The 21,100-nt window shown below is 36.2% G+C and overlaps 1 protein-coding gene across 2 annotated transcripts in view; it reads left to right on the forward strand.

Annotated features, from left to right (window-relative positions):
* Positions 1 to 19,487, forward strand: part of Sobp (Sine oculis-binding protein) — a 106,760-nt gene extending 87,273 nt beyond the window's left edge. For both annotated transcript variants that reach the window (XM_085942242.1, XM_085942243.1), the window contains exon 3: positions 16,145 to 19,487. In XM_085942242.1, coding sequence (XP_085798368.1) covers positions 16,145 to 17,778 — 1,634 coding nt within the window. In that variant the 3' untranslated portion in view covers positions 17,779 to 19,487. The remainder of the gene's footprint in view (positions 1 to 16,144) is intronic.
* The last annotated feature ends 1,613 nt before the right edge of the window (positions 19,488 to 21,100 follow it).

Genomic DNA, 21,100 nt, shown 5'->3' on the forward strand with positions numbered 1-21,100 from the left:
ACTTTAATTATTAGTGGCGAGAGGTAGATGTAGGCTGTTAAGAATCGACATAAATAGTGCACACTAAACTTTATCAGTCATACTTATTTATTTTCATTAAACTAAAAATACAATTTGCTTATGGTGTTGGTTAGTTTTCAAAATGAATTAAACCTTCCCTAAACCAAACCGCAATAGTTTAGGTATGCTTTGGGTGATCGGACAAAAATAGATTTAGGTTAGGATTTTTTTCACTATTATCTACTATGACTTGGATTAGGCAGGATTTAATTGAATTTTAAAAACTAACAAACACTATCTACACATTATAATCTTAATTCAATGAAAACAAATACGTGTGACTGACAAAGTTACGCATGTACTATTTATGACGGATTTTAACAGCCTTCCTCCAACCTTCGCCACTGATAATTTTATTATTGTATGTAAAACATTCTTGTATTAAAATTAAGACGATACTTCAGTGAAACGGCAAATAATTTTCAACTATAGGCGCGACGAAATTTTGGACACGCTGGCAGTCGGAGAGCGAACGTCGAGGTGTGAATACGTCAATTTGTTACGTGATGGCGACGGGGGTATTAATTCTTAAATCGTGTAAAGATGACTAAAAACGATATCCATTTACTTTAAAAATAAAACATGTCAATGAATATATTATTATTGTTACTAATAGAACATTAAATGGACGCATGTTGGATTTATATGACACATTATATTTCACTCGGCATGCGTCATTTCGCATGCGCATCGCCTAACCACGATCTTTTTGGACAATGCCTCAACAATGACTGAGGTATAGCCTTAACGAAAGAAGCAGAATGCTGGGCACATCTATAGTCTAAGCTGGGCACTCAGCAAACAAGATGAGAGATATAATATAATGGATAACGTTTAGTGGAGAGTATTGAGAAGTATCTTTGGGGCTGTTCAAGAAGATAGCATCTGGATATCAAGGTACCTATATAATAAAACATACTTTATGGGGGCGAAAAGATCACGATACGAAAATGCAGTACTGTGGTGGATAGACCACGTGCATACAATGCCAGAGGAGATCCCAGCAAGGCGGGTCGGGGTTGCTATCTACGCAATCCCCGATGGCAAGAAGAGATCTGTATGGCCGAAATTGAGATGGCTAGACTGTGCCACAGGAGATTTAAGAATGCTTGGTCAAAGCAACTGGAGAGTGTCTACGCTTTATAGTCCAGAATGGAGGAAATGTTAAAAGTAGGTCTTGACCCAGCAAGGGTTGTAGTGCCATAAATGAATAATAATATTAATTATAAACATAATATATTGAACGCACAAGAAGTTATCAACCAAATATTGCCTTTATCTGTCTATTATAAAAGTCAAAGCGATTTCTTCTAGTGAAAATCAGCAATTATGCAGGGCGAATGTGATTATTGTTACGGCCGATATTCTCAACAAGCGAAGCTTGATGTAGTGCTGTTATTTCATCGCTTTCTTTCGCTCGGCGCCGCTCCAAGTATGTCTTGTTTTCTCTCAAAACTATCAAATCTCAGTCTAACGTGTTATATTATTTATAGGTGTGTATTTTTAACGCCCACGATGGCCGAGCGGTTTGGAAAAATTCACATGTTTTGTTTAGTGTCTATTTGGACCCAGAATATCGATCAATTAAGGCCGGTTCAGATTAATCGAGTAGTTTGAATGGCGAATGATTTAGTAACTTACAGGTATCCGAACGAATGACGTGACAAAATAAATAGATTAAAACGTAACAAAGCAAAAATAAATAAGTATATAATTCGATTTTTAATGGTTATATCAGAATAATTGGAGGAAGAAATTCTACGACAACTAATGAACTTGATTAAAGATAACATGTTCGTACTTGTCTCGTGACTTGTTTGGTATTTAGTGAGAGGTGGTGGGTGCTACTCGACCGAAAAATTAGAACAAAATGGATCGACTCGACTAAATGATTTTACTAAATTACTCGACTAAATTTGTGTGTTCATACATTATTAGTTATTAATAATTACTCGCCACTCGACTAAATTACTCGACTAATCCGTGCCGGCTTAAAGGTTGAGCTAGCGGCTAACATCCACTTTTCGTATCAATAAAAACCTGTTAATATAACATCCATTCTGTGGAGGCGCCCACGTGGTAATATTTGTGTAATTTCAATGTTCTTTGACGATTATTTGAAGCATTTTCCGATTGTTTTAGTCGTTCATGGTCGAGAAATACTGTTTAAAAGCACCAAGTCATTAGATAGTAAACACAGGCCACTACAAAACTATTTATTAATTAAATCAAATATTATGTATTTCTCTTACAATCCGTACCCAAAATTATACATCGTTCGTTTGTGTCAGATTACCTTTGAGGAGTATTATTCAACGAAATAATAAATAATCAAGCCGGAATTTGGATAGGTATTGTTACCTACAGTGGCGCACCCAGGATTTAATATTGGGGGGGGTCCGAGGAGGAGAATATAAATTAGTCCCATAGGCTCTTTTTCGTCTTCACAACCTAATTTCTCGTTTATCGGTCTTTTGTCTGTTGCACTCGGTGTACCTACACCATGGTCCCCACATCCTGAAACGGGACCTCAGGCTAGGATATTTGGCGGGCCCCCTACCTACCGCTAAGATCAAAGGCAGTGAAAAACACTACATTAGCGTTTTTCAAATTGTGTTTTAGTTGAAATTAAGGGTACTTATACAGTGAATTATTGCCGATTTTTAATATATCTACTTTAATAATGGAGCTGTTGAGTATCGACACATAATAATCAAAAAATATATTGCACAATTATATACTTAATTGAAAATGTTCATGGTCATGAAATATAATAGCGCCGCAGGCGACTTTTTTTACTATTAAAGCTAATTTATGATGTGTGTTTATCTCACTTATCTGGTCAACCCGACACGCCGGGCCCCCCACAGCCCGGGCCCCCAGGCTAGAGCCTTGTCAGCCCTCCCCAACGATGACATACGCCACTCCAAAATTCGGGTGGACACCGAGAATTTTTTGACAGTTCCATTAGGGATAGGGTTTCTAAAAAAACCTGATTTCTTAGTGTTTCGAAATTTTTATGTTAGAAATTAAAATCTAAGAAATTTTTCTAAAAGGGTGATGGAGAATTACAAATCATTTTTTGCCGTGTTTTTATTTCTCTAAGCCCAAAGGTATAGTTTTTATTGGCTTTCAGTTTCAATGTTTAAAATCATTCTGATAATTTTCATGTTTGGGGGGTGCCAGGGCCCCTTGCCCCCCCCCCCCCCCCCCCGGTTGCGCCACTGGTTACCTACCTCCTCTCATTTGTTCAGTAATAAACAGGAACTCGACACCCGTTGGATACCTTGATATCTCTCGTATATAAAAATTAACGAATTTGTGATTTTCAGTGAAACTGAACTAATACAAGTAACCCTGTGACCAAGTTAAGTAAATCGAGTCATTATTTAAATGTGCGATTTTGAATTCTACATGACAGTTTTTAACATTCTGTATAGAGATTTCTTCAAGAGTGTGACACTTCGTAGGTCGTGGCCGGCCCTATGTCACCCTGCAGAGGTGCTACAAAAGTGATCTACGCGCTGCAGGCCTGGTATGGCGGGAGGCGCAAGAGTTGGCGATGGATCGACGGAAGTGGCGCAAACTTGTACTTGCCCTATGCCCCAACGCTAGGTCGTGATAGGGTAATAGAAGAAGAAATGAATTTTTGTTGTCAAATGATTTTTTATCATTCCATGAAAAAATATTACCTATGTATGTTAAGGAAGCACACGTTAAACCAAAACATTCACATTGTATACGGTCAAGTAATGAAAATATCAAGTTCTTCAAAAATATTTTCAATATTCATTAGAAAATATCATGGGTGTTCATAAATTGATGTGTTGGGAAATCAACAAAGCGACATTTACGCGTGATTTTTTCAAAATCTCACACTGTAATAAATACCAGAATCGAATTTGCATATCCTTATGAATCTGCTATAAATGCTTGATTTACAAAAATTACCTACTTCGACTTCAATAGAGGCTAAAATAATATTTTAATTTTAAAAAAGTTGAGCTCACCAGGAAAAGCGATAGTATTTTTTTTACACGTTAGGTATGTAATTACAAAGTCTCCTCTTTAATTGTTTATTTATTTTGATACATTAAATCCTTGTCGAATGTAGTACCTTTTGTATTTCTGTATGGCTTACGCGTTTGGCTTATATTGTGGGTCCCAGGTTCGAACCATGGGTCTGACAAATAGGTATACCTACATTTTGTTTTTCAATTTGCGTCCGGAGTCATAGTATGGAACTTATAAGTTGAGCAAATGGCTCACATTCATTTCACGTAAAAAATCTGTTAATGCAAACCCCACACTGTGGAGGCCCATGTGATCTTATTGGGATCGGAGATCGGTGAAAAGAAAGAATTTGGTTTGCAAGAAAATAAATAAACCAAATGTTTATCTTATTTTCAGCACATTAAAGCTTTCGAAGGCATCACAAAACGCTAATAAAACGCCACACGCTAGATGCATATCTAAATAATTACAAGATAAAAAGAACTTTTTATATACAACGTTTTTAAATTTTCTGTTGAATCATATAAACTTGACTTGACTAGCTTAAACGATCAAAAAAAAAATTGTACTTGATAGAAATAATACTGAAATGTCATTTTGCCATGTCATATTGATTTCCATAGTAACGCACGTAGGTATATATTAATAATTTAGTTGCTAGGACCCCAGACCCCTAGCAACCAATAATGGTGTCGAAATAACTTTTCATACAAAACAGAATTATCTGAAAATGAATTCAATTCTATTTAAAGATGGCTAAAAGTACTAATAATAATGCATTGGCATCGTGTTCTGATATATTCTAAAAGTTTCAAATGTCTAGCTGGTCGGGAAATTAGTTAAAAATCGATTGCAAGATTTGTACCGGACAAATAAGAATACGAGCTAAGAAAAGCGTTGTAAAATGGTAGATTTGGCAACGCTGGCATGGATGGGTAGACTTTATTGTGTATCTTTTGAACCACGCTGTCCACTTATTTAAGCAAAATACCGACGTAGATTTTATTATTAATGTACCTCTGTTGGAAATATGATTTTTTCTTTGGATTTAAAATAAACTCGTGTGTTTCAATTAAGCAAAACGAGATATTTTCCGAACAGGATCATTTTCATTTTCTGCTTTCCTAGCCTGCCTTTTAGCGTAACAGCGAAGAGAAAAATGATTCGCCTTTTTATATTTTTATCAATTATCATTATTATGCTACGATGGAATTGCGATACTAATGGAGGTTTCAGTTTTTAAAATGGCTTCAGTAGCGTACGCTTTTAGTTTGTGCCAGGAAAACTAATATCAATTACTTACCTACACAAGTTTGATCACTCCTACGTAGGATAAGATAGGAACTTACCAGTGGCGAAGACTCCATACTAGGCGATTATTTCAATTAAAGTCTATTTAATTGCATATTGTCGTATTTAAATAATTTTATTTACCAACGACATCTATCGTATATGAATGTATTATAAATAATACAGAAAACAGAACAATCTGTTAAAGTTTTAAAAAAATATGCCACAGCGCGCCATCTGTGTTTAACATATTTAAAGAATTATTCGGTCAGGAATGGTGATGTTTTTTTGTATGAATTTTACGTCACGTGACCTCAGTCTGTCTAACGCATTGTATCCAATATGGTATGCTCCGATCGCAAATCCTAAAACCTTTGCGCATAATATTAATACTATGACTGCAGAATGTCCAAAATACCTAATTACTTAATTTAAAAAAAAAAATGTTTATGAAAATACGTAATATAAACACATCGTTCAATTTTATGCCGTCAGCGAGCTATTGAAATTTCATCGAATTAGTGTGTTTTTGTCAGTAGTACCTATGTACCTATTCGTTACTGGTAATTATCGTATTATCTTCTTATTTACCATAATTATACCTGACAAGTGTGCTCTTTTTCTCAGATCTCCATTTTTTGTATTTTTTTTAAAACATACACTTGAATAATAAAATTATAAAGTTGTCGAGTATCGATACACAATGATCAAAAAATGCATCGCAACCTTATTTCTTCAACTGTGAAGTATATCATTGGGTCTATTCTATACTTATCGAACACTAAATTGATAAATAGTATCAAACTTAGGGTAGGTTTGTATCAAAATATTAGCACTTATTGTAACAATTACACGAAGCCGGTTTTTATTGTTGCAATAAGTGTGATATTTTAACAGCAGCAAGATAGGTGCTGTTAAAATATAGCACTTATTGCAACAATAAAAACCGGCTTCGTGTAATTGTTACAATAAGTGCTAATATTTTGATACAAACCTACCCTAAGTGTGATAATATTTTTCACTTTATCACTTTAGCGGTCGATAAGCATAGAATAGACCCACTGGAAGTAAAACTATTACAGTACCTACATTTGTGATAGATGTATTATTATGTGTATCACATTTATCTGGTCGACTCGCCACGACGGGTTTTTATTGTATAAAGCCAGGGTAGCGATAGGCTGCTGATAGAGTGCTGTTGGTGGAAGTCAGGATTCTCACCAGATTGTCGCGTTCTTTACGACGACGCTTCATTACATAGGTACCCCAAATGGTAAAAGTTGAAAGCCGCCACTGGCAAAAAATGTTTCAGCTATCAGGAAAAAAAATAATTTGATTGTTTTAATGAGAATCGCTGTAATTGAAACCAGTTATCATTACACGGGGTAGCTCTGAGGCTAGCAGATAGCCAGGTTTCAAACCACCTTTAGACAGGTAACTTCCTATCGTAATGGCTCCCAAACTTCACAACAAGCTTAGGTACCTACTATAAAATGTAGATATTTATGTAAGTATTATAATTTGTATTTTAATTAGCGTACTTTTATAATTTAAATATTGCTTTAAAAGTGACATTGACAAATCCATTAAATTAAATTATTCACTATTATTTTTCAAGTGGGTAAAATATTCTTTATTGAACATACATAATGTGGAGCAACCTTAAAAACATACATACATATTATAAAAATCCTAGACAAATTAACGGGATTTGAATCCATACTCGTCGCAATTTCCTCGCGTTGTAGGCAATTTCGTATCTAGAAATATTGGGTGACTTGCAATAAGAAAGTTATTATATAGTGTACGTGTACACCATGGTAAAATGGTTGAAGTATCAAAATCAGGCTTGTTCATCACAGATCACCCCTACGCCCTACCATGATTCGCAGTGTATCGCCGGGGGGCAGGAGAAATGATTTGCTGGTCTTATCCATTATTCGAGACCTTCAGAGACTAAATTCGTCCTTCCTATGTGAACAGTCGGTCCTCTTCGGGTGACACGGCCAAACATTGGTGTGCATTTGGGCATAATATTTGGCGGTTATCGTAGTTCAGTGAATAAGGCACTGGTTTCGCACACCAGGAGCTCTGGATTCGATTCACTACTGTTATTAGTACCATTGTGTGTTAACGTTTATTGAAAAAAAGAGACAACGGATAAGAGCACGCGGTGTGATAGAGATCGCCGTGATGATTAATTGGCAATGGACCGAAATATTGCTCGGCGAGTGGATGAATGCTATCATAGTACAGTGACCATTAAATGACCACAAAGCTAGAGGAACTAGACGAGGTCTTAAACAGTGGATCGACCCCGACTAGTGATGATGTTGAAATCATGTCTTTACTTTTATGAAAAAAATACTTTTTTAAATTTAAATTGCAATCAAAATAGCATAATCCCAAAATAATGATAACGGTGAAAAGTTTGGAAAGCCTAGCGTGAAACAGACTCCTACTTGTTAGAAACATTTTTTTAATGGGCAACACAAAACGAATGCTCTTTTGTGTTCTTAAATTTTTTATCTCTGTCATAGGATTGTGACTGAAGTGATCTGCCTGTCTCCAATCTCCTCGCGTCTTCCCAAACCATGCTAGCAACCTGTAGCTCATATGTATACAGCTTGTGATGGTATTTAGCGGCTTTATATGGCGTCGGATAACGTATTTTTTAAAACCATTAGAATTGGTCTTTGTCGCTACCAGATAGGCTTGTTGGGCCATACTTGAATATTCCCTTTTTGCGCATTCCCGGATGACATAGTTAACGTCTTGTGATTCACATAATACCTACATACATATAGGCCGATCGATAAATCCAAGACAAACTAAATTATAGGTAATGAACACGTATGGTGGTTTCAGATTCAGAGCGGTTACCTCCTTTGTCTTATCGTGGCATTCTCTAACGGAGGTCAGCTATTGTAATCATGGCGTTATTTGCTTTATCATCTACTACTACCCGGGACCTGCTCTCGTACCAATCACGGTTGTTAATACAGCGTCCTCTGCTACGCTTAACTTTGATCTTTCCTTAGATAACAAGTTGGCGAATGCTGTACTTTTCTCCTCTCATAAAAGTCATAAATATGGCCGAGATACTGTAGTTCACTTTTTTTGATACTACCCAGAATCTTTCGGTTCTTTCCCATTCGCTTGAGAGCGTAAACATGTGTCATCCGGTCAGTCCAATGAATTTTAAGGATGCGTCTATAATAGTCACATCTTAAAACCCTCAACTCTCCGTGGCATTTCCTGGTTTAGCGTCCATACCTCCATACTATAGAAACGGATTGAGAGAACAAAACAACGTACCATACGCAGTCTCGAACCGAAGGCTATACCTCAGTTGAACGTAGTTATGTAGAATGTAGCCAGTCCATAATAATGTCGAGCTGAGATAATGGCACTAAGTGGCTAAGCGATGCGCTGATTGCGGGTTGCGGGTGCAAATGACGCATGCCAAACGAAATATAATTTGTCATATAAATCCAACATGCGTCCATTTAATGTTCTGTTATTGTTCTATCAGTAACAATAATAATATATTCATTGACATGTTTTCTTTTTAAAGTAAATGGGTAACGTTTTTAGTCATCTTTACACGATTTAAGAATTAATACCCCCGTCGCCATCACGAAACAAATTGGCGTGTGCCCAGCTCGACGTTCTCTCTCCGAATGGCAGCGAGTCCAAAATTTCGTCACGCCTATAGTTGAAAATTATTTTCCGTTTCACTGATGTATCGCCTTTTAGAAAAAGACACTCCTTGCGATCTTAATTATTCTAGTGTTTGGTCTCCTTTCTCATTGACCCACAAATTTATAAATTATAAGTACCTACAGTACTTTTTATCATCCTTTCATGACTCCAATATTTAAGAAATGTGTTCTATGAATACATTTTTATCTACTTACAAAATATATACAGAATTAAATTATTAAATATTTTTTCTTCAAAAGTGCAGATTTTTTAACATTGGAAATACAGTAGTTTCTTACGTGTCATTTTGGCGATCCATTAATTTTCTGTATCTTGAGGAATCAGAGAAGGGCGATCCGTGTCGATTTTCTTCTTCACAAAACTTGGAAACCTTTTTAATGATATTTTTTAGCCTGCGGTTTATAAGGTTTAGGGGGGGGGGTGCATATTTAATTTCAATGGCCAACGCAACTTCCGTGCGCATTAGTTAATAAATCAGACTGTAATTATTCGTAAATCTGCACGTGTCGTTTCTGGTTACCAATGACGTCGAAAGGCAACGGAAGTAAACTAGACATCGCGAACACGACAGAAAAATGCAGTACTGTTAAACCTTTCATATTAATTAATACATTTTGTTTCCAACCGGTGACCTGATTTATTTAATGGAAAGATATTTTCGTTATTACTAAGTTTAGGTAGCTATTAGATAGAGAGCTATAGATATCTATAATATATATGTACCAAATGATTCTGCCGCCCTTTGAGTAACTGCCACCCCCAAGCGACGCTTAATCTGCCTACCCCCACGGGATGTCACTGTTGACCCATCTTTATTTATATCCTCTATGTTATCTCCAACTGCTTTTTAATACCCATTTATGGCTCATTCCCTTGTACCTACAGCTTTTCAGTCCGAGTGGGAAAAATGGTGAAAGCAACGACATCAACTTCCTCACCTATGAGGAGCATCTCTGAAACCTAAGGATGTGTAGATATTTCCTGGAGGCCTATGTCTTATGATGACGTGTGCCTATTATAGTAAGATGCATCGTGGTCGATTTTAATTATATACATATTATCTATTGATATTACCTATTATGAAGTGCCATTAAGAAAATTTGTAAGGCAGCCCCTATTTCCGGTTACACCTAGCCTCGCGTATCATATCCGGCGGGTTGCGCGCGCGCCGCCTATTTTCGAATATATTTCAAACGGATCCGGCTTAGTGGCCAATGTCCGGTCGGGGCAGAAGCGATGGGCGGGAAAAGTTCCCGCCAATCCCGTGTCGGTGTTGCCAGCCGCTATCATATTTTACCATCGCGATTAATAAATAATTTGAAACGAAGAACGGAAGCGGCTCTCGGCGCCTGTACTTACTTTACGATCGTTATGGGGGAGATTTTTATCTTGTCTTTATCCGGTTCGGTTTCAAAGTGACCGAGATTTATTAACCTGGTAAAATAAGTAGGTGTGCGTAGTGATGTTCTCTCATTGGCTCGTATAGGTTACTAAGAACCGATTGTTAAACTAGTAACTTACAATATGTCTATCAAACCTGACTGATATTAATTTATATGTATTACAAACATTCATCACAAGACATCCTGTTATTTCCTATTTTATTATATTCCGTCGATGACCAGTAACGTCCCGTGGTAGTAGGCAGGTCATGCGTTGCGTAGGGGCGTCGCATTATAAAGTGTGGCGAATGAAGAAACCATGACAAATATTATAACTTTTGAGAGCAGTGGCGATTTTTTGTAAAGCAGATGCACGCTTCATTAGAAATTGTTGACATCTTAGTTTTAAAAAATCCGACCATGTCCGATCCTAATAAGATCATATGGGCATCCACAGAGTGGAGGTTTGTATTAACAGATTTTGTTTTTACGAGAAATGGATGTCAGACACTATTAGGTCGGTACTCTGACTCAAACACAAATTGAAAAACAACTTGCCAGATCCAGAATTCGAACCTGGGACCAGTGTTGCCAACCGTACTATAATTATAGAACAATACTATATTTTTTATTCGGCGAAAAATGTAAAATACTATAATTTTACGCCAAATATGCCAAAATACTATAATTTTAAGGGATTCAAAACGAAAAATGTTCCTGTACTATATTTTTTTCAGATATACTATAATTTTTACGGATTTGTACTATAATCAGCATATAAAAAGATGGCAACACTGCTTGGGACCCACGACGCTATATGCATAGGCTGACGCTTACGCCGCGCGGCCATCGTGGATTTGAAGCATAAAAATTCTTGACAACATACTAACTATTGCTATATTGTTTTACCCATTGTAATAGCGGCTTATCACACAGGCAAAATTTTCACAAGGGTGCCTCCAACATTGTCAGTATCACTGATTTCCACGTACCTAAAACCACCATATTTTGAGAGTAGATTTCGTGGACATGCTCTTATTTTCGGTAAATTTTGCGTACAAAATATGCCAATTTAAATAATTTTTGTGTATTTATATGTTGTAATACCTTTTTTAAATAAATAATGTAATAAGTAGGTACCTAACGAATTTTCAGACAATTAGAAAGTAAAATAAAAGGACACAGCATTCCAAGCCTGCTTAAGGGCGGCACTTTGCTTAGGGACAGGGTTAATAATTATTGTTGCAATTAGTAGATATTGGGGTAGGTATATAGTGTAATCATCTTGGAGAGACGTTCATCCAACAGTGGATAAGTTCAGACTGATGAAACTGATGGAGTAGATTTTTTACATCGATATTATTACTTGATATCGTATATTTTTGTCAATCTTCCAAACAGAGAAAATATTAATTAAAATCGCTATCCACGAATGAATAAAAATTATGTCTGAAATTTAAAGGCCTCTTTTTGTGTCTGTTTTCTGATGTTAAACAAGTCACCTTTTCCCAGAGCTGTAGGTACCTCTGATTTTATTAAAGGTTTCCTATGCTCTGTTATGGATATTTTATTTTTATTTTAAACTTAAAAAGTATGTATGCGTTTACTATTTTTTTCAAGACATTACTTATTAGCAGGTTCTGAAGCATATTATGGACATCACAATTAGTAGCTATTCAACCATTATAGTCAAAAAAACTGGCTCCAGTATGAGAGAAAGACAATCAAATAATATTAGATGTCATAATTTAAAAATAAATAGAAAAATACATTTTAAAGGATTCCGGTTCCGATTCGAGGCTTTCAAGATTCGGAATCAAGGGTTCAAAAAATAAATAAGGGATTCTCTGGGTTCCAGGATTTAGTTCGGGTTATATTTTCGGGTCTGCAAGCATTAATTATATTGCTAGTATGTATTGCAATACCGAATGAAAATACCAATACCGGTATTTCGCTATTTATACCATTGAATACCGGTGATCGTAAAATAATTGTATTTATTGTATACAATGTATACAAGGACGGTGACGGGCCACGATAGTAAACCAGACATCGCGTAACCTGACAAAAAATAATCCTGTTTAAGGGCCCACATGCCCCACGTAGGTCAAAATGGAGTTTTTATTGTATTTTCAGAGCATAATCCTGGACATTCCTTAAACGTTATAGGTAATCTCTATATATATAAAAATCTCGTGTCACGATGTTTGTGGTCGAACTCCTCCGAAATGGCTCGACCGATTTTTATGAATTTTTTTATGTATATTTGTTAGGTATGAGAATAGGTCAACAAGTATATTTTATACCGCTAGGTGATTAGGGTATCTCTATCCAGAAAAATTTTCTTTTATTTTTTTGACAATTTTTTTTTTGTATTTTTTTTATTATTTGGCATGAAAAAATACCTATAACCCCAAATTTTCACCCTCCTACCTACACCCTCCCATTTTTTAATCGCGATTTTATTATTTTTGTATGAACAAATTTAACCGTCGTTCGTATTTCAAAAAGAACAAAAATATTTATGTTGTTGAATGACAGATGGCGCTACGTCCGAGAAGAATTCAAGAGAAGCGTCGCGTCATTTTGACATTTCATTCGGCATATCACAACGCAGTGCGTGCAAAATTTTGTACGATTTATTTTAATTTATCTATTTTTATGTGCGTGTATTACAGTGCACAATGCCAGCAAGACCCAAGGGGGGCCATTTGGGCCGTCGAACGAATAAAGCAACAAACATGCGAAATAGTAGAGCAGAAAGAACAGCCGAACAAATCCAACAAGATAACAAAAACGTCCGTGTAAGCATGTCGCAATTGCATGCATCTCAATCACAAGAGGCACGAGCTGAACGAAATCAACAACGACAATTGGAACGGAGCCAAGCGCGCTGATTCGTAGTTAACACACGCAGAGCAAATGACCGACAACGCCAACAAGTACATCGAACATTTACATCCGCTTTGTTCCTTCGTCTCCCATTCGAGTACGAGCCAGATATTGAATATTCCGCTCATCCGAAAGTGCTGATTGGTGCTATGGACAAAGAATGTCCCCATTGTCATGCGCTCAAATTCAAACATGAGTCAGCCGGGATGTGTTGCGCATCAGGAAAAGTGCAACTACCAGATATTGAGATACCACCAGAACCATTGAACGGCTTGCTCATCGGCACGGTTCCAGATTCAAACCTGTTCCTGAAGTCCATTCGCACATTCAATTCATGCTTCCAAATGACTTCGTCCGGAGCAACAGAAATAGTTCACAATACTGCGGCAAATGGTCAACAATTCCATTCTACGTTCAAAATCAAAGGCCAAGTATACCACAAAGTAGGCTCATTGCTGCCAATGCCAAACGAACCACATACATTTTTACAAATCTACTTCATGGGCGCGGCGGTGAGGACATCAATCATGTGGATGCACGTTGCGGCTACAATAGCCTCAATTCGCCTAATGCCAGGCGCATCGTCGGCGAACTGGACGCTCTGTTGAATGAGCACAATGAATTATTGAAATTCTTCAAAGCACACATACACGAATTGCAAAGTGACAATCACGCTATTGTCATCAATCCTGATAAAACACCAGCTGGAGAGCATGTACGTCGATTCAATGCGACTGTTGTTGACGACATTGCTGTAATCATGGTTGGCGACCGCACATCGATGCGAGAAATCGTGATTCGAAGAAGAAACAATAATCTTGAGTTCATCGCTGACACACACCGTTCATACGACGCTCTCCAATATCCGCTAATTTTCTGGAAGGGACAAGACGGATATTGCATAAACAGTAAACAACGAGATCCTGTCACAGGTAATTCATTTATTATGAACATCATTACTCATTTTGAATTGAGAAAATGAATGGTTGATGTTTTTTTGTTTTTATCGGCGGTCATCGTCTACAGCGCTCTATTCCTCTTTCTGTCATAGATCTCATCCCCACACACTTACGATACATTCGTTATTTTTTATTTAACAACCAAAATATTCACTAGAAATAATTTATATGGCAGAACAACGTTTGCCTGGTCAGCTAGTCTATTTATATAATTTTGAAGCCTTATTATCCTTTATATTTATTTTAAACATTTGATGACTGCATAAAGTATTTTTATTACATGAAATAGTTTCACCTACCAGTTTGACCTACATGGCGCACGTGGTCCGTTAAGCCTTTTATTTTAATTAATACATTCTATTTCCACTTTCAATACGGAATATATCGGTATTGTCTGATTTTTAAAACAGGTATTTTGGTTTTTTCGATTTCTTTTCTAAAATCAATTGATATGTGTATTATATTTTGTCATTATCTTATATGTACCTACCTAAGTTGTACACCACAGAACAGATAATAAATATAATTCCGATATGCTATATTCAATACGTTACATTTTGATGCAGAGTTTTGAATGTGAGTGTCCTACGAAAATGAGACACGCAGTTGTCAGTATTCGACGTATGACGTATTCTTGACACGTGTTTAAGTTTATGCCGGATTAATCCTTTCTCGAAATCGGTTACCTACTACTCCTTACCCCTGAGTTCCCTGTTGTACGCCATCTTTTTATATGCAGCTACTGCGTGTACACGTTACTTAATTATCTGTTCAGCTATTGTAAATAGTTAACACGGGTAACACTAGATCTGCTTACATACTGTATCTCAAAGTTTAGAAGGGATCTTTATTTAGCTATATATTTTTTCCGACTTATACGCGGCGGAAATGAAAACGATGCCATTCTTGGTAGTATTGGCTTGTGTGTATCTGAGAATTAATTATCTTAGAAATCGGGGGCATCCGTTGTTTGTTCTCCCAAAGTGCAGAACTAACCTGTCATTAATAATGGCCAATTGGGAGGGAAATAACTATGTTTAAAATTAAATCGCTTCGAATATTGATATATTCCACTTACGTGAGGGTGAATGTAAGTGCACGTTGTTTTATAAGTTTTTAAGACAGGGTCTATCAACCTAGTTCACTATGTGTGCTTTCGTGTACATTTTTTATTGTATTGTTAACTCACGTCATTATCCTGTATTTTTATTTGAAAATTGTTAACACTTAGACTTTATGGCATGTCGTGAAAGCTTTGAATTTATCATTTGTCATGTACATTTTATGATATATTCCACTTGCGTGAGGGTGAGTTTAGGTGGACGCTATTTTATAAATTCTTAAAATAGGGTCTCCATAGCAAATTTGGTGTACTTCTCTGAATTTCTATAAATAATGTATAATAATTGTATTTTAACTGCTTTTGTATGTTTATATTATGTTCTCTTTTTATATTTTCATTTTGGCATTTTTATTACTTTTTTTTCTTTATAATAGTGTTTCATGTCATGTTGTGAACGTCTTAAGCTTATAATTTGTAAAGTCCACAATATGTTAAAAAAATAAATTGAATTGAATGTATAAATTAATTTCAATTTGAATTTGAACACATTTCCCATATTTTTATTGCTCCAAAATAACATGGATATAACTCAGAGCAATTCGATAAACAAGGCGGTCATTACAATAATAATTGTTAACACACCGCACTGCGTTTTATATATTGATTCCAAATGCATATGCCTGCAGGTGGATTTTAAATATGGTAATTCATGTTCTGTATGTACAGGCAGAGACTGATACCAATTTTCTTTTTTACAGATGACTGCGCCTGGTGCAACACTCGGATAACGGCCGAAAGCCACTCCTTGAACGCCGTTGGAGACAAATTTTGCTCAGAACTCTGCTTCAGTCAATCGCGAAGAGCCAACTTCAAAAGGGCCAAGACCTGCGACTGGTGCCGACACGTCCGTCACACTGTATCCTACGTAGACTTCCAAGATGGCGCGACACAACTCCAGTTTTGCTCAGACAAATGCCTAAACCAATACAAAATGCACATCTTCTGCAGAGAAACACAAGCACATTTAGATCTGAACCCTCACCTCATTGGCGCCACTTCTTCAAATACAAATCTAATAACTCCAGACCTCTGGATGAAGAATTGTAAAAGTAGATCTAATTCTTCTTCTTCCGAGAGATCTGTTTCTCCGACCGCAGAAAATATTGCCCCGATTAAAGTATCTTCACCTAAAATTAATGTCGATTCATCACCTCCAATAACTATTTCAAACGCTGCCCAGATCAATCAGAAAGTTCACATGCCAGTAATTGCAGTGGCTCCGAATTCCAAACTGATGCGACCGAAGCCCACACTAGATGAGAGAATCACTGTCCAAGCGACCCAGGAAATGAGACGAGAGCAACGAATATTGAAAGCGAATACCAAAAAGCGCAGAAACTCACGATGTTCATCCACTGTCACTTCACAAACGTTTCAGAAGCAAAACTCAACATCTGTCCTCAAACCTCAAGATTTAAGAATTATGAGTCCACCCATAAGTCATGAAGGTTCTCCCAACTCCTCAACAATGCTGCCGCAACAACCAAACATATCTTCACCACCGATTTCTTTAAATCCTCGAATACCAAACTTTCATATGGGGAATTTCTCAAACCCTCTACTCGGTATCAATCCTCCGTCGTTCTTCAACTCCGGTCAGCACAATTTTCAAGATCCGAGACTCTTACGGCCCCACTTTTTTCCGCATCAAAATTTTATACCAAGACCGATGTTTTCCAATGAACAAATGCGTCCAAATGTTTCAACGCCTCTGCAATATCTAGGATTAGGAACTCCTCCACCTGTAACCGTTCTGGTACCATATCCGGTAATTCTGCCTATTCCTCTTCCGATTCCTATCCCGATACCCATTATGAACTTTTTAAGAGCTTATGAAAGTAAGAAATTCAATATCACGACAGAACATAAACCACAAGAGAAAGTTAACGAGGATAGTAATATATCGGATGAACCTTTAGATTTCACGATTCATCAAAAATCTACAACACATCAAAATGTAGAAGAAAGAAATGATATTGAAGAAGAAATAGCAACTGTAAGTAATAATACAGAAAACCCAACGTCAGTACAATTGCCTAGAAAGATAAGCAGTGAAGGAACTGACATAAATGAAGATATTATGCATACAAATAACAATAATGAGGTACCAAACCATTTAGAAGCGAGTGATACGTCGAATCCTGAGCAAACCTTGCCACGGTTCAAGATATCCAGACTCGGAGCGAAGATGTCAAAAGTTGTAATACCAAAGACTAAAGAATTATTGGAGTCCACAAGGCCATTGAGAAAAAGACGGAGACTGGTGGACGTACCTGCTGAAGATGAGTGTGCGCCCGTTGTCAGTAAGACGAGGAAAACTGTGCATGTCTGAATGGAAAATCGATTTTAGTCATTGTAAAATCTGATAATCAATAAAATTATAAACGTACTTCGTCTTCTTTAAGTGCTATGTTTTATTGAAGGCTATCATTATTAAATCAACTGTCACATTATCACCAAAGCCCCGAATATCACTCTTTATTGAACCACGGTTGAAATTATGTAGCAAAGCTTATACACAATGGTATTCCCCAACTTTGAATCTTCCGTTGTATGATCCTTGTAGTACTTACTATGGTACTATTTTATTAATTGCTAATCTGCTATATTTCATGAATTTTAAATTACAATTTCACTGTTGCTATAAACAATAAATATTATTATCGGTCATTTATGTATTGCCTATAATTATTATGGTGTTAAAATCGCAAATATACCACCTCTTTGATTTGTAACACAACTAAATAAATTGCACAATTATTTGTAAACTTTTGCCCCTACACAAATATCTGTCTGATTAATTGTTAATAGTTTTTATATTACAGTAGAACCTCGATATAACGGACAAAATATCTAGTCATATGTGAGAATTGTTAAAAACATCCTGTTAATCCTATACATGTTTTAATCCAAGCATCGCCGCTTGTAAACAATGTTCTGCGAATGATAATCTAATCAGTCCAGACGCAGACTATTTATAAACGTCATCTCTGCAATACCCAAAATCAAGGTTACACAACAGGATTATAATATAATTTCGTTGTTTTATCGTATTTATTTATTTTACGCCCATCCAAATAGTGCTCTCTTTTTCAAATTCTTTTTCAGTTGGGAATGTCTTAGTTATCAAAGCGAATGAAACTGGTCCTAATCATTATTAAATTATGTGGAATAAGTACTGAAGACTTTAATTAATATAACATTGTTATAATTGTCTGACAGTGGTGAATGGTGGAGGTAGGCTGTTAAGATCTCCCACAAATAGTGCAGATTAAACTTTGTTAGTCATACGTATTTGTTTTTTACAATTTGGAGACGATATTGGTTAGTTTTGAAAAATCAATTTAACCCTGCCTTACCAAACCATAAGAGATTTGGTATATTTTGGGCAATACAACAAAATTGTGCACACTTTTTCATTCATACTTATTAGTTTTCGTTGGATTAAAAATACATTGTATTTTACACATATTGTTGGTTAATTTTTTTAAATTTATTGAAGCCCTGCCTAACCAAACTATAATAGATAAAAAATATTATTCTATCTATAAAATATCCAAAGTTCTGTATAATTTAATTGCATAATTTTAGATATTTTATAGATCGACGAGTATTTTTTGACTGTTATCTATTATGGCTTGGTTTTCGCAGGGTTTAATTGAATTTTAAGAATTAACCAACACCATCTGTAAATTGTAGTATTATTTCTATGAAAACAAATAGTTATGACTGACAAAGTTTAGTGTCCACTATTTATGGCGGATATTAACAGCCTACCTCCACCCTTCGCCACTGCTACAATGATATAAAGTATACAACCGTGATTCAATACAATCCCAACATCGCAACATAAAATCAAATGTAATGTATATTAAGTTACGGCTTACTCTGTTTGCTACACGCGTATCTATTACCATCGCATCTTCTTCTCATCTTGACTGTATTATATAATTATTTCTAAGTATTATTGTATAAGTGAACCTATAAAAATAGTCATAGTTATAGGAATTATAATATTAATATTGTTACTTGCAAGTTATTTCGTAGATTTAGTAACTTATGTTTACCATATAATGTACCTCCGTCAAACGTTTACAATATTATATAATATACCAGTATAATTTTTGAAAGCTACATCTTCTTTTGTTTTAAACCCAAACCCATTATCTTTTTTAATACATAGATTAAATATGAATACCGATGGAGTGAGCTGATGTATTGGAACAGGAGTCATGATGCCGCCTCGGTTTTTTTCTCCTTACCCCGCTGCCTACATTATTTGAAAATGCATACTTCTTTCTTTCGACCATGTCCGATCCTAATAGGATCATAATTATGGGCTCTGCACAGAGTAGAGGTTTGTGTTGACAGATTTTGTTTTTTACGAGAAATGGATGTCAGCCACTTGCTCAACCTATTAGGTCCATACCCTGACACCCACAAATTGGAAAACAATATGTGTACTTGCCAGACCCAGGATTCGAACCTGGGGACCCACGGCGTCATAGTCCAACACTTAAGCCGCGCGGCCACCGTGGGCATGCATACACCTAATTCAAAATATTAACCAATCACAGCTTAGCTTACAGATTGACTACGTATGTGACAAATGTTATATCATTCAAAGGGAATACCAGTCAAGAGTACACTTTGCTGGAATGCACACAAAAATGGGACTATCATCAAATTTGAACATGGTTTAGCGATTTTGATAGCGAACCACAGAACCATCTAGAAAAAGATTCAACATTTTTGGTATGCTGTTAATTTTGTGCAATATACTAATTATAGAAAATATATATACTTACCTATATTCTTTCTTCTTTTCTTTCGACCATGTCCGATCCTAATAGGATCATATGGGCCTCCACAGAGTGGAAGTTTGTATTGACAGATTTTTGTTTTTTTTACGAGAAATGGATGTCAGCCACTTGCTCAACCTATTAGGTCCATACTCTGACTCATACACAAATTGAAAAACAATATGTGTACTAGCCAGACCCAGGATTCGAACCTGGGACCCTCGACTCTATAGGCCGGCATTTAAGCCACTCGGCCATCGTGGGTGTACCTATATAGTATACTATATATCCTTTTTTAACACAACAGGCGAAGAGGACCAATGACAGTAGTATTATAGTAACAGTAGTGTATTTAGTAATAGAAGTGAAACAATCACAAACACCCAGGCTTTGAGAAAATCACATAAATATATTGTGACCTCACTGGGAATCGAACCCTGGAACTACCGGGTGAAAAGCGAGCGCCTTACGCACTGCACCACGTGAGCCGCCCAATATATACTTAACACACTTTAAAAACACCTTGTGAAAAATCTCGATTCGCAGGTTCATGTCTCTTCGAGTCGAAATAAGCCTTCTAATTCTACGTTGCTTGTGTGCACAAAAAATTCCGAATGTAGAAGAAACCGTATATATAGTATTTGATACACATACAACTAGTTGTCAAAAATGAGATAAGTAGATTTGCTAGATACATGAAAACTTTCTTATAATTTCACCAAGGTTTTATGTATACTGAAAAAAATAACGCGTACAAAGATATTGTTCTTGCATGTGGAAACTTCTGTGATTTGTATGTGTGCCACTTTTGTATGTATAAAAAGTATTTGGGGATATTTTATCAGTGTTTAT

This window comes from Rhyacophila brunnea, unplaced genomic scaffold (genome assembly GCF_057557595.1).
Source record: "Rhyacophila brunnea isolate RB1 unplaced genomic scaffold, BYU_Rbru_1.0 scaffold_14, whole genome shotgun sequence".
In the NCBI taxonomy this organism is placed as follows: domain Eukaryota; kingdom Metazoa; phylum Arthropoda; class Insecta; order Trichoptera; family Rhyacophilidae; genus Rhyacophila; species Rhyacophila brunnea.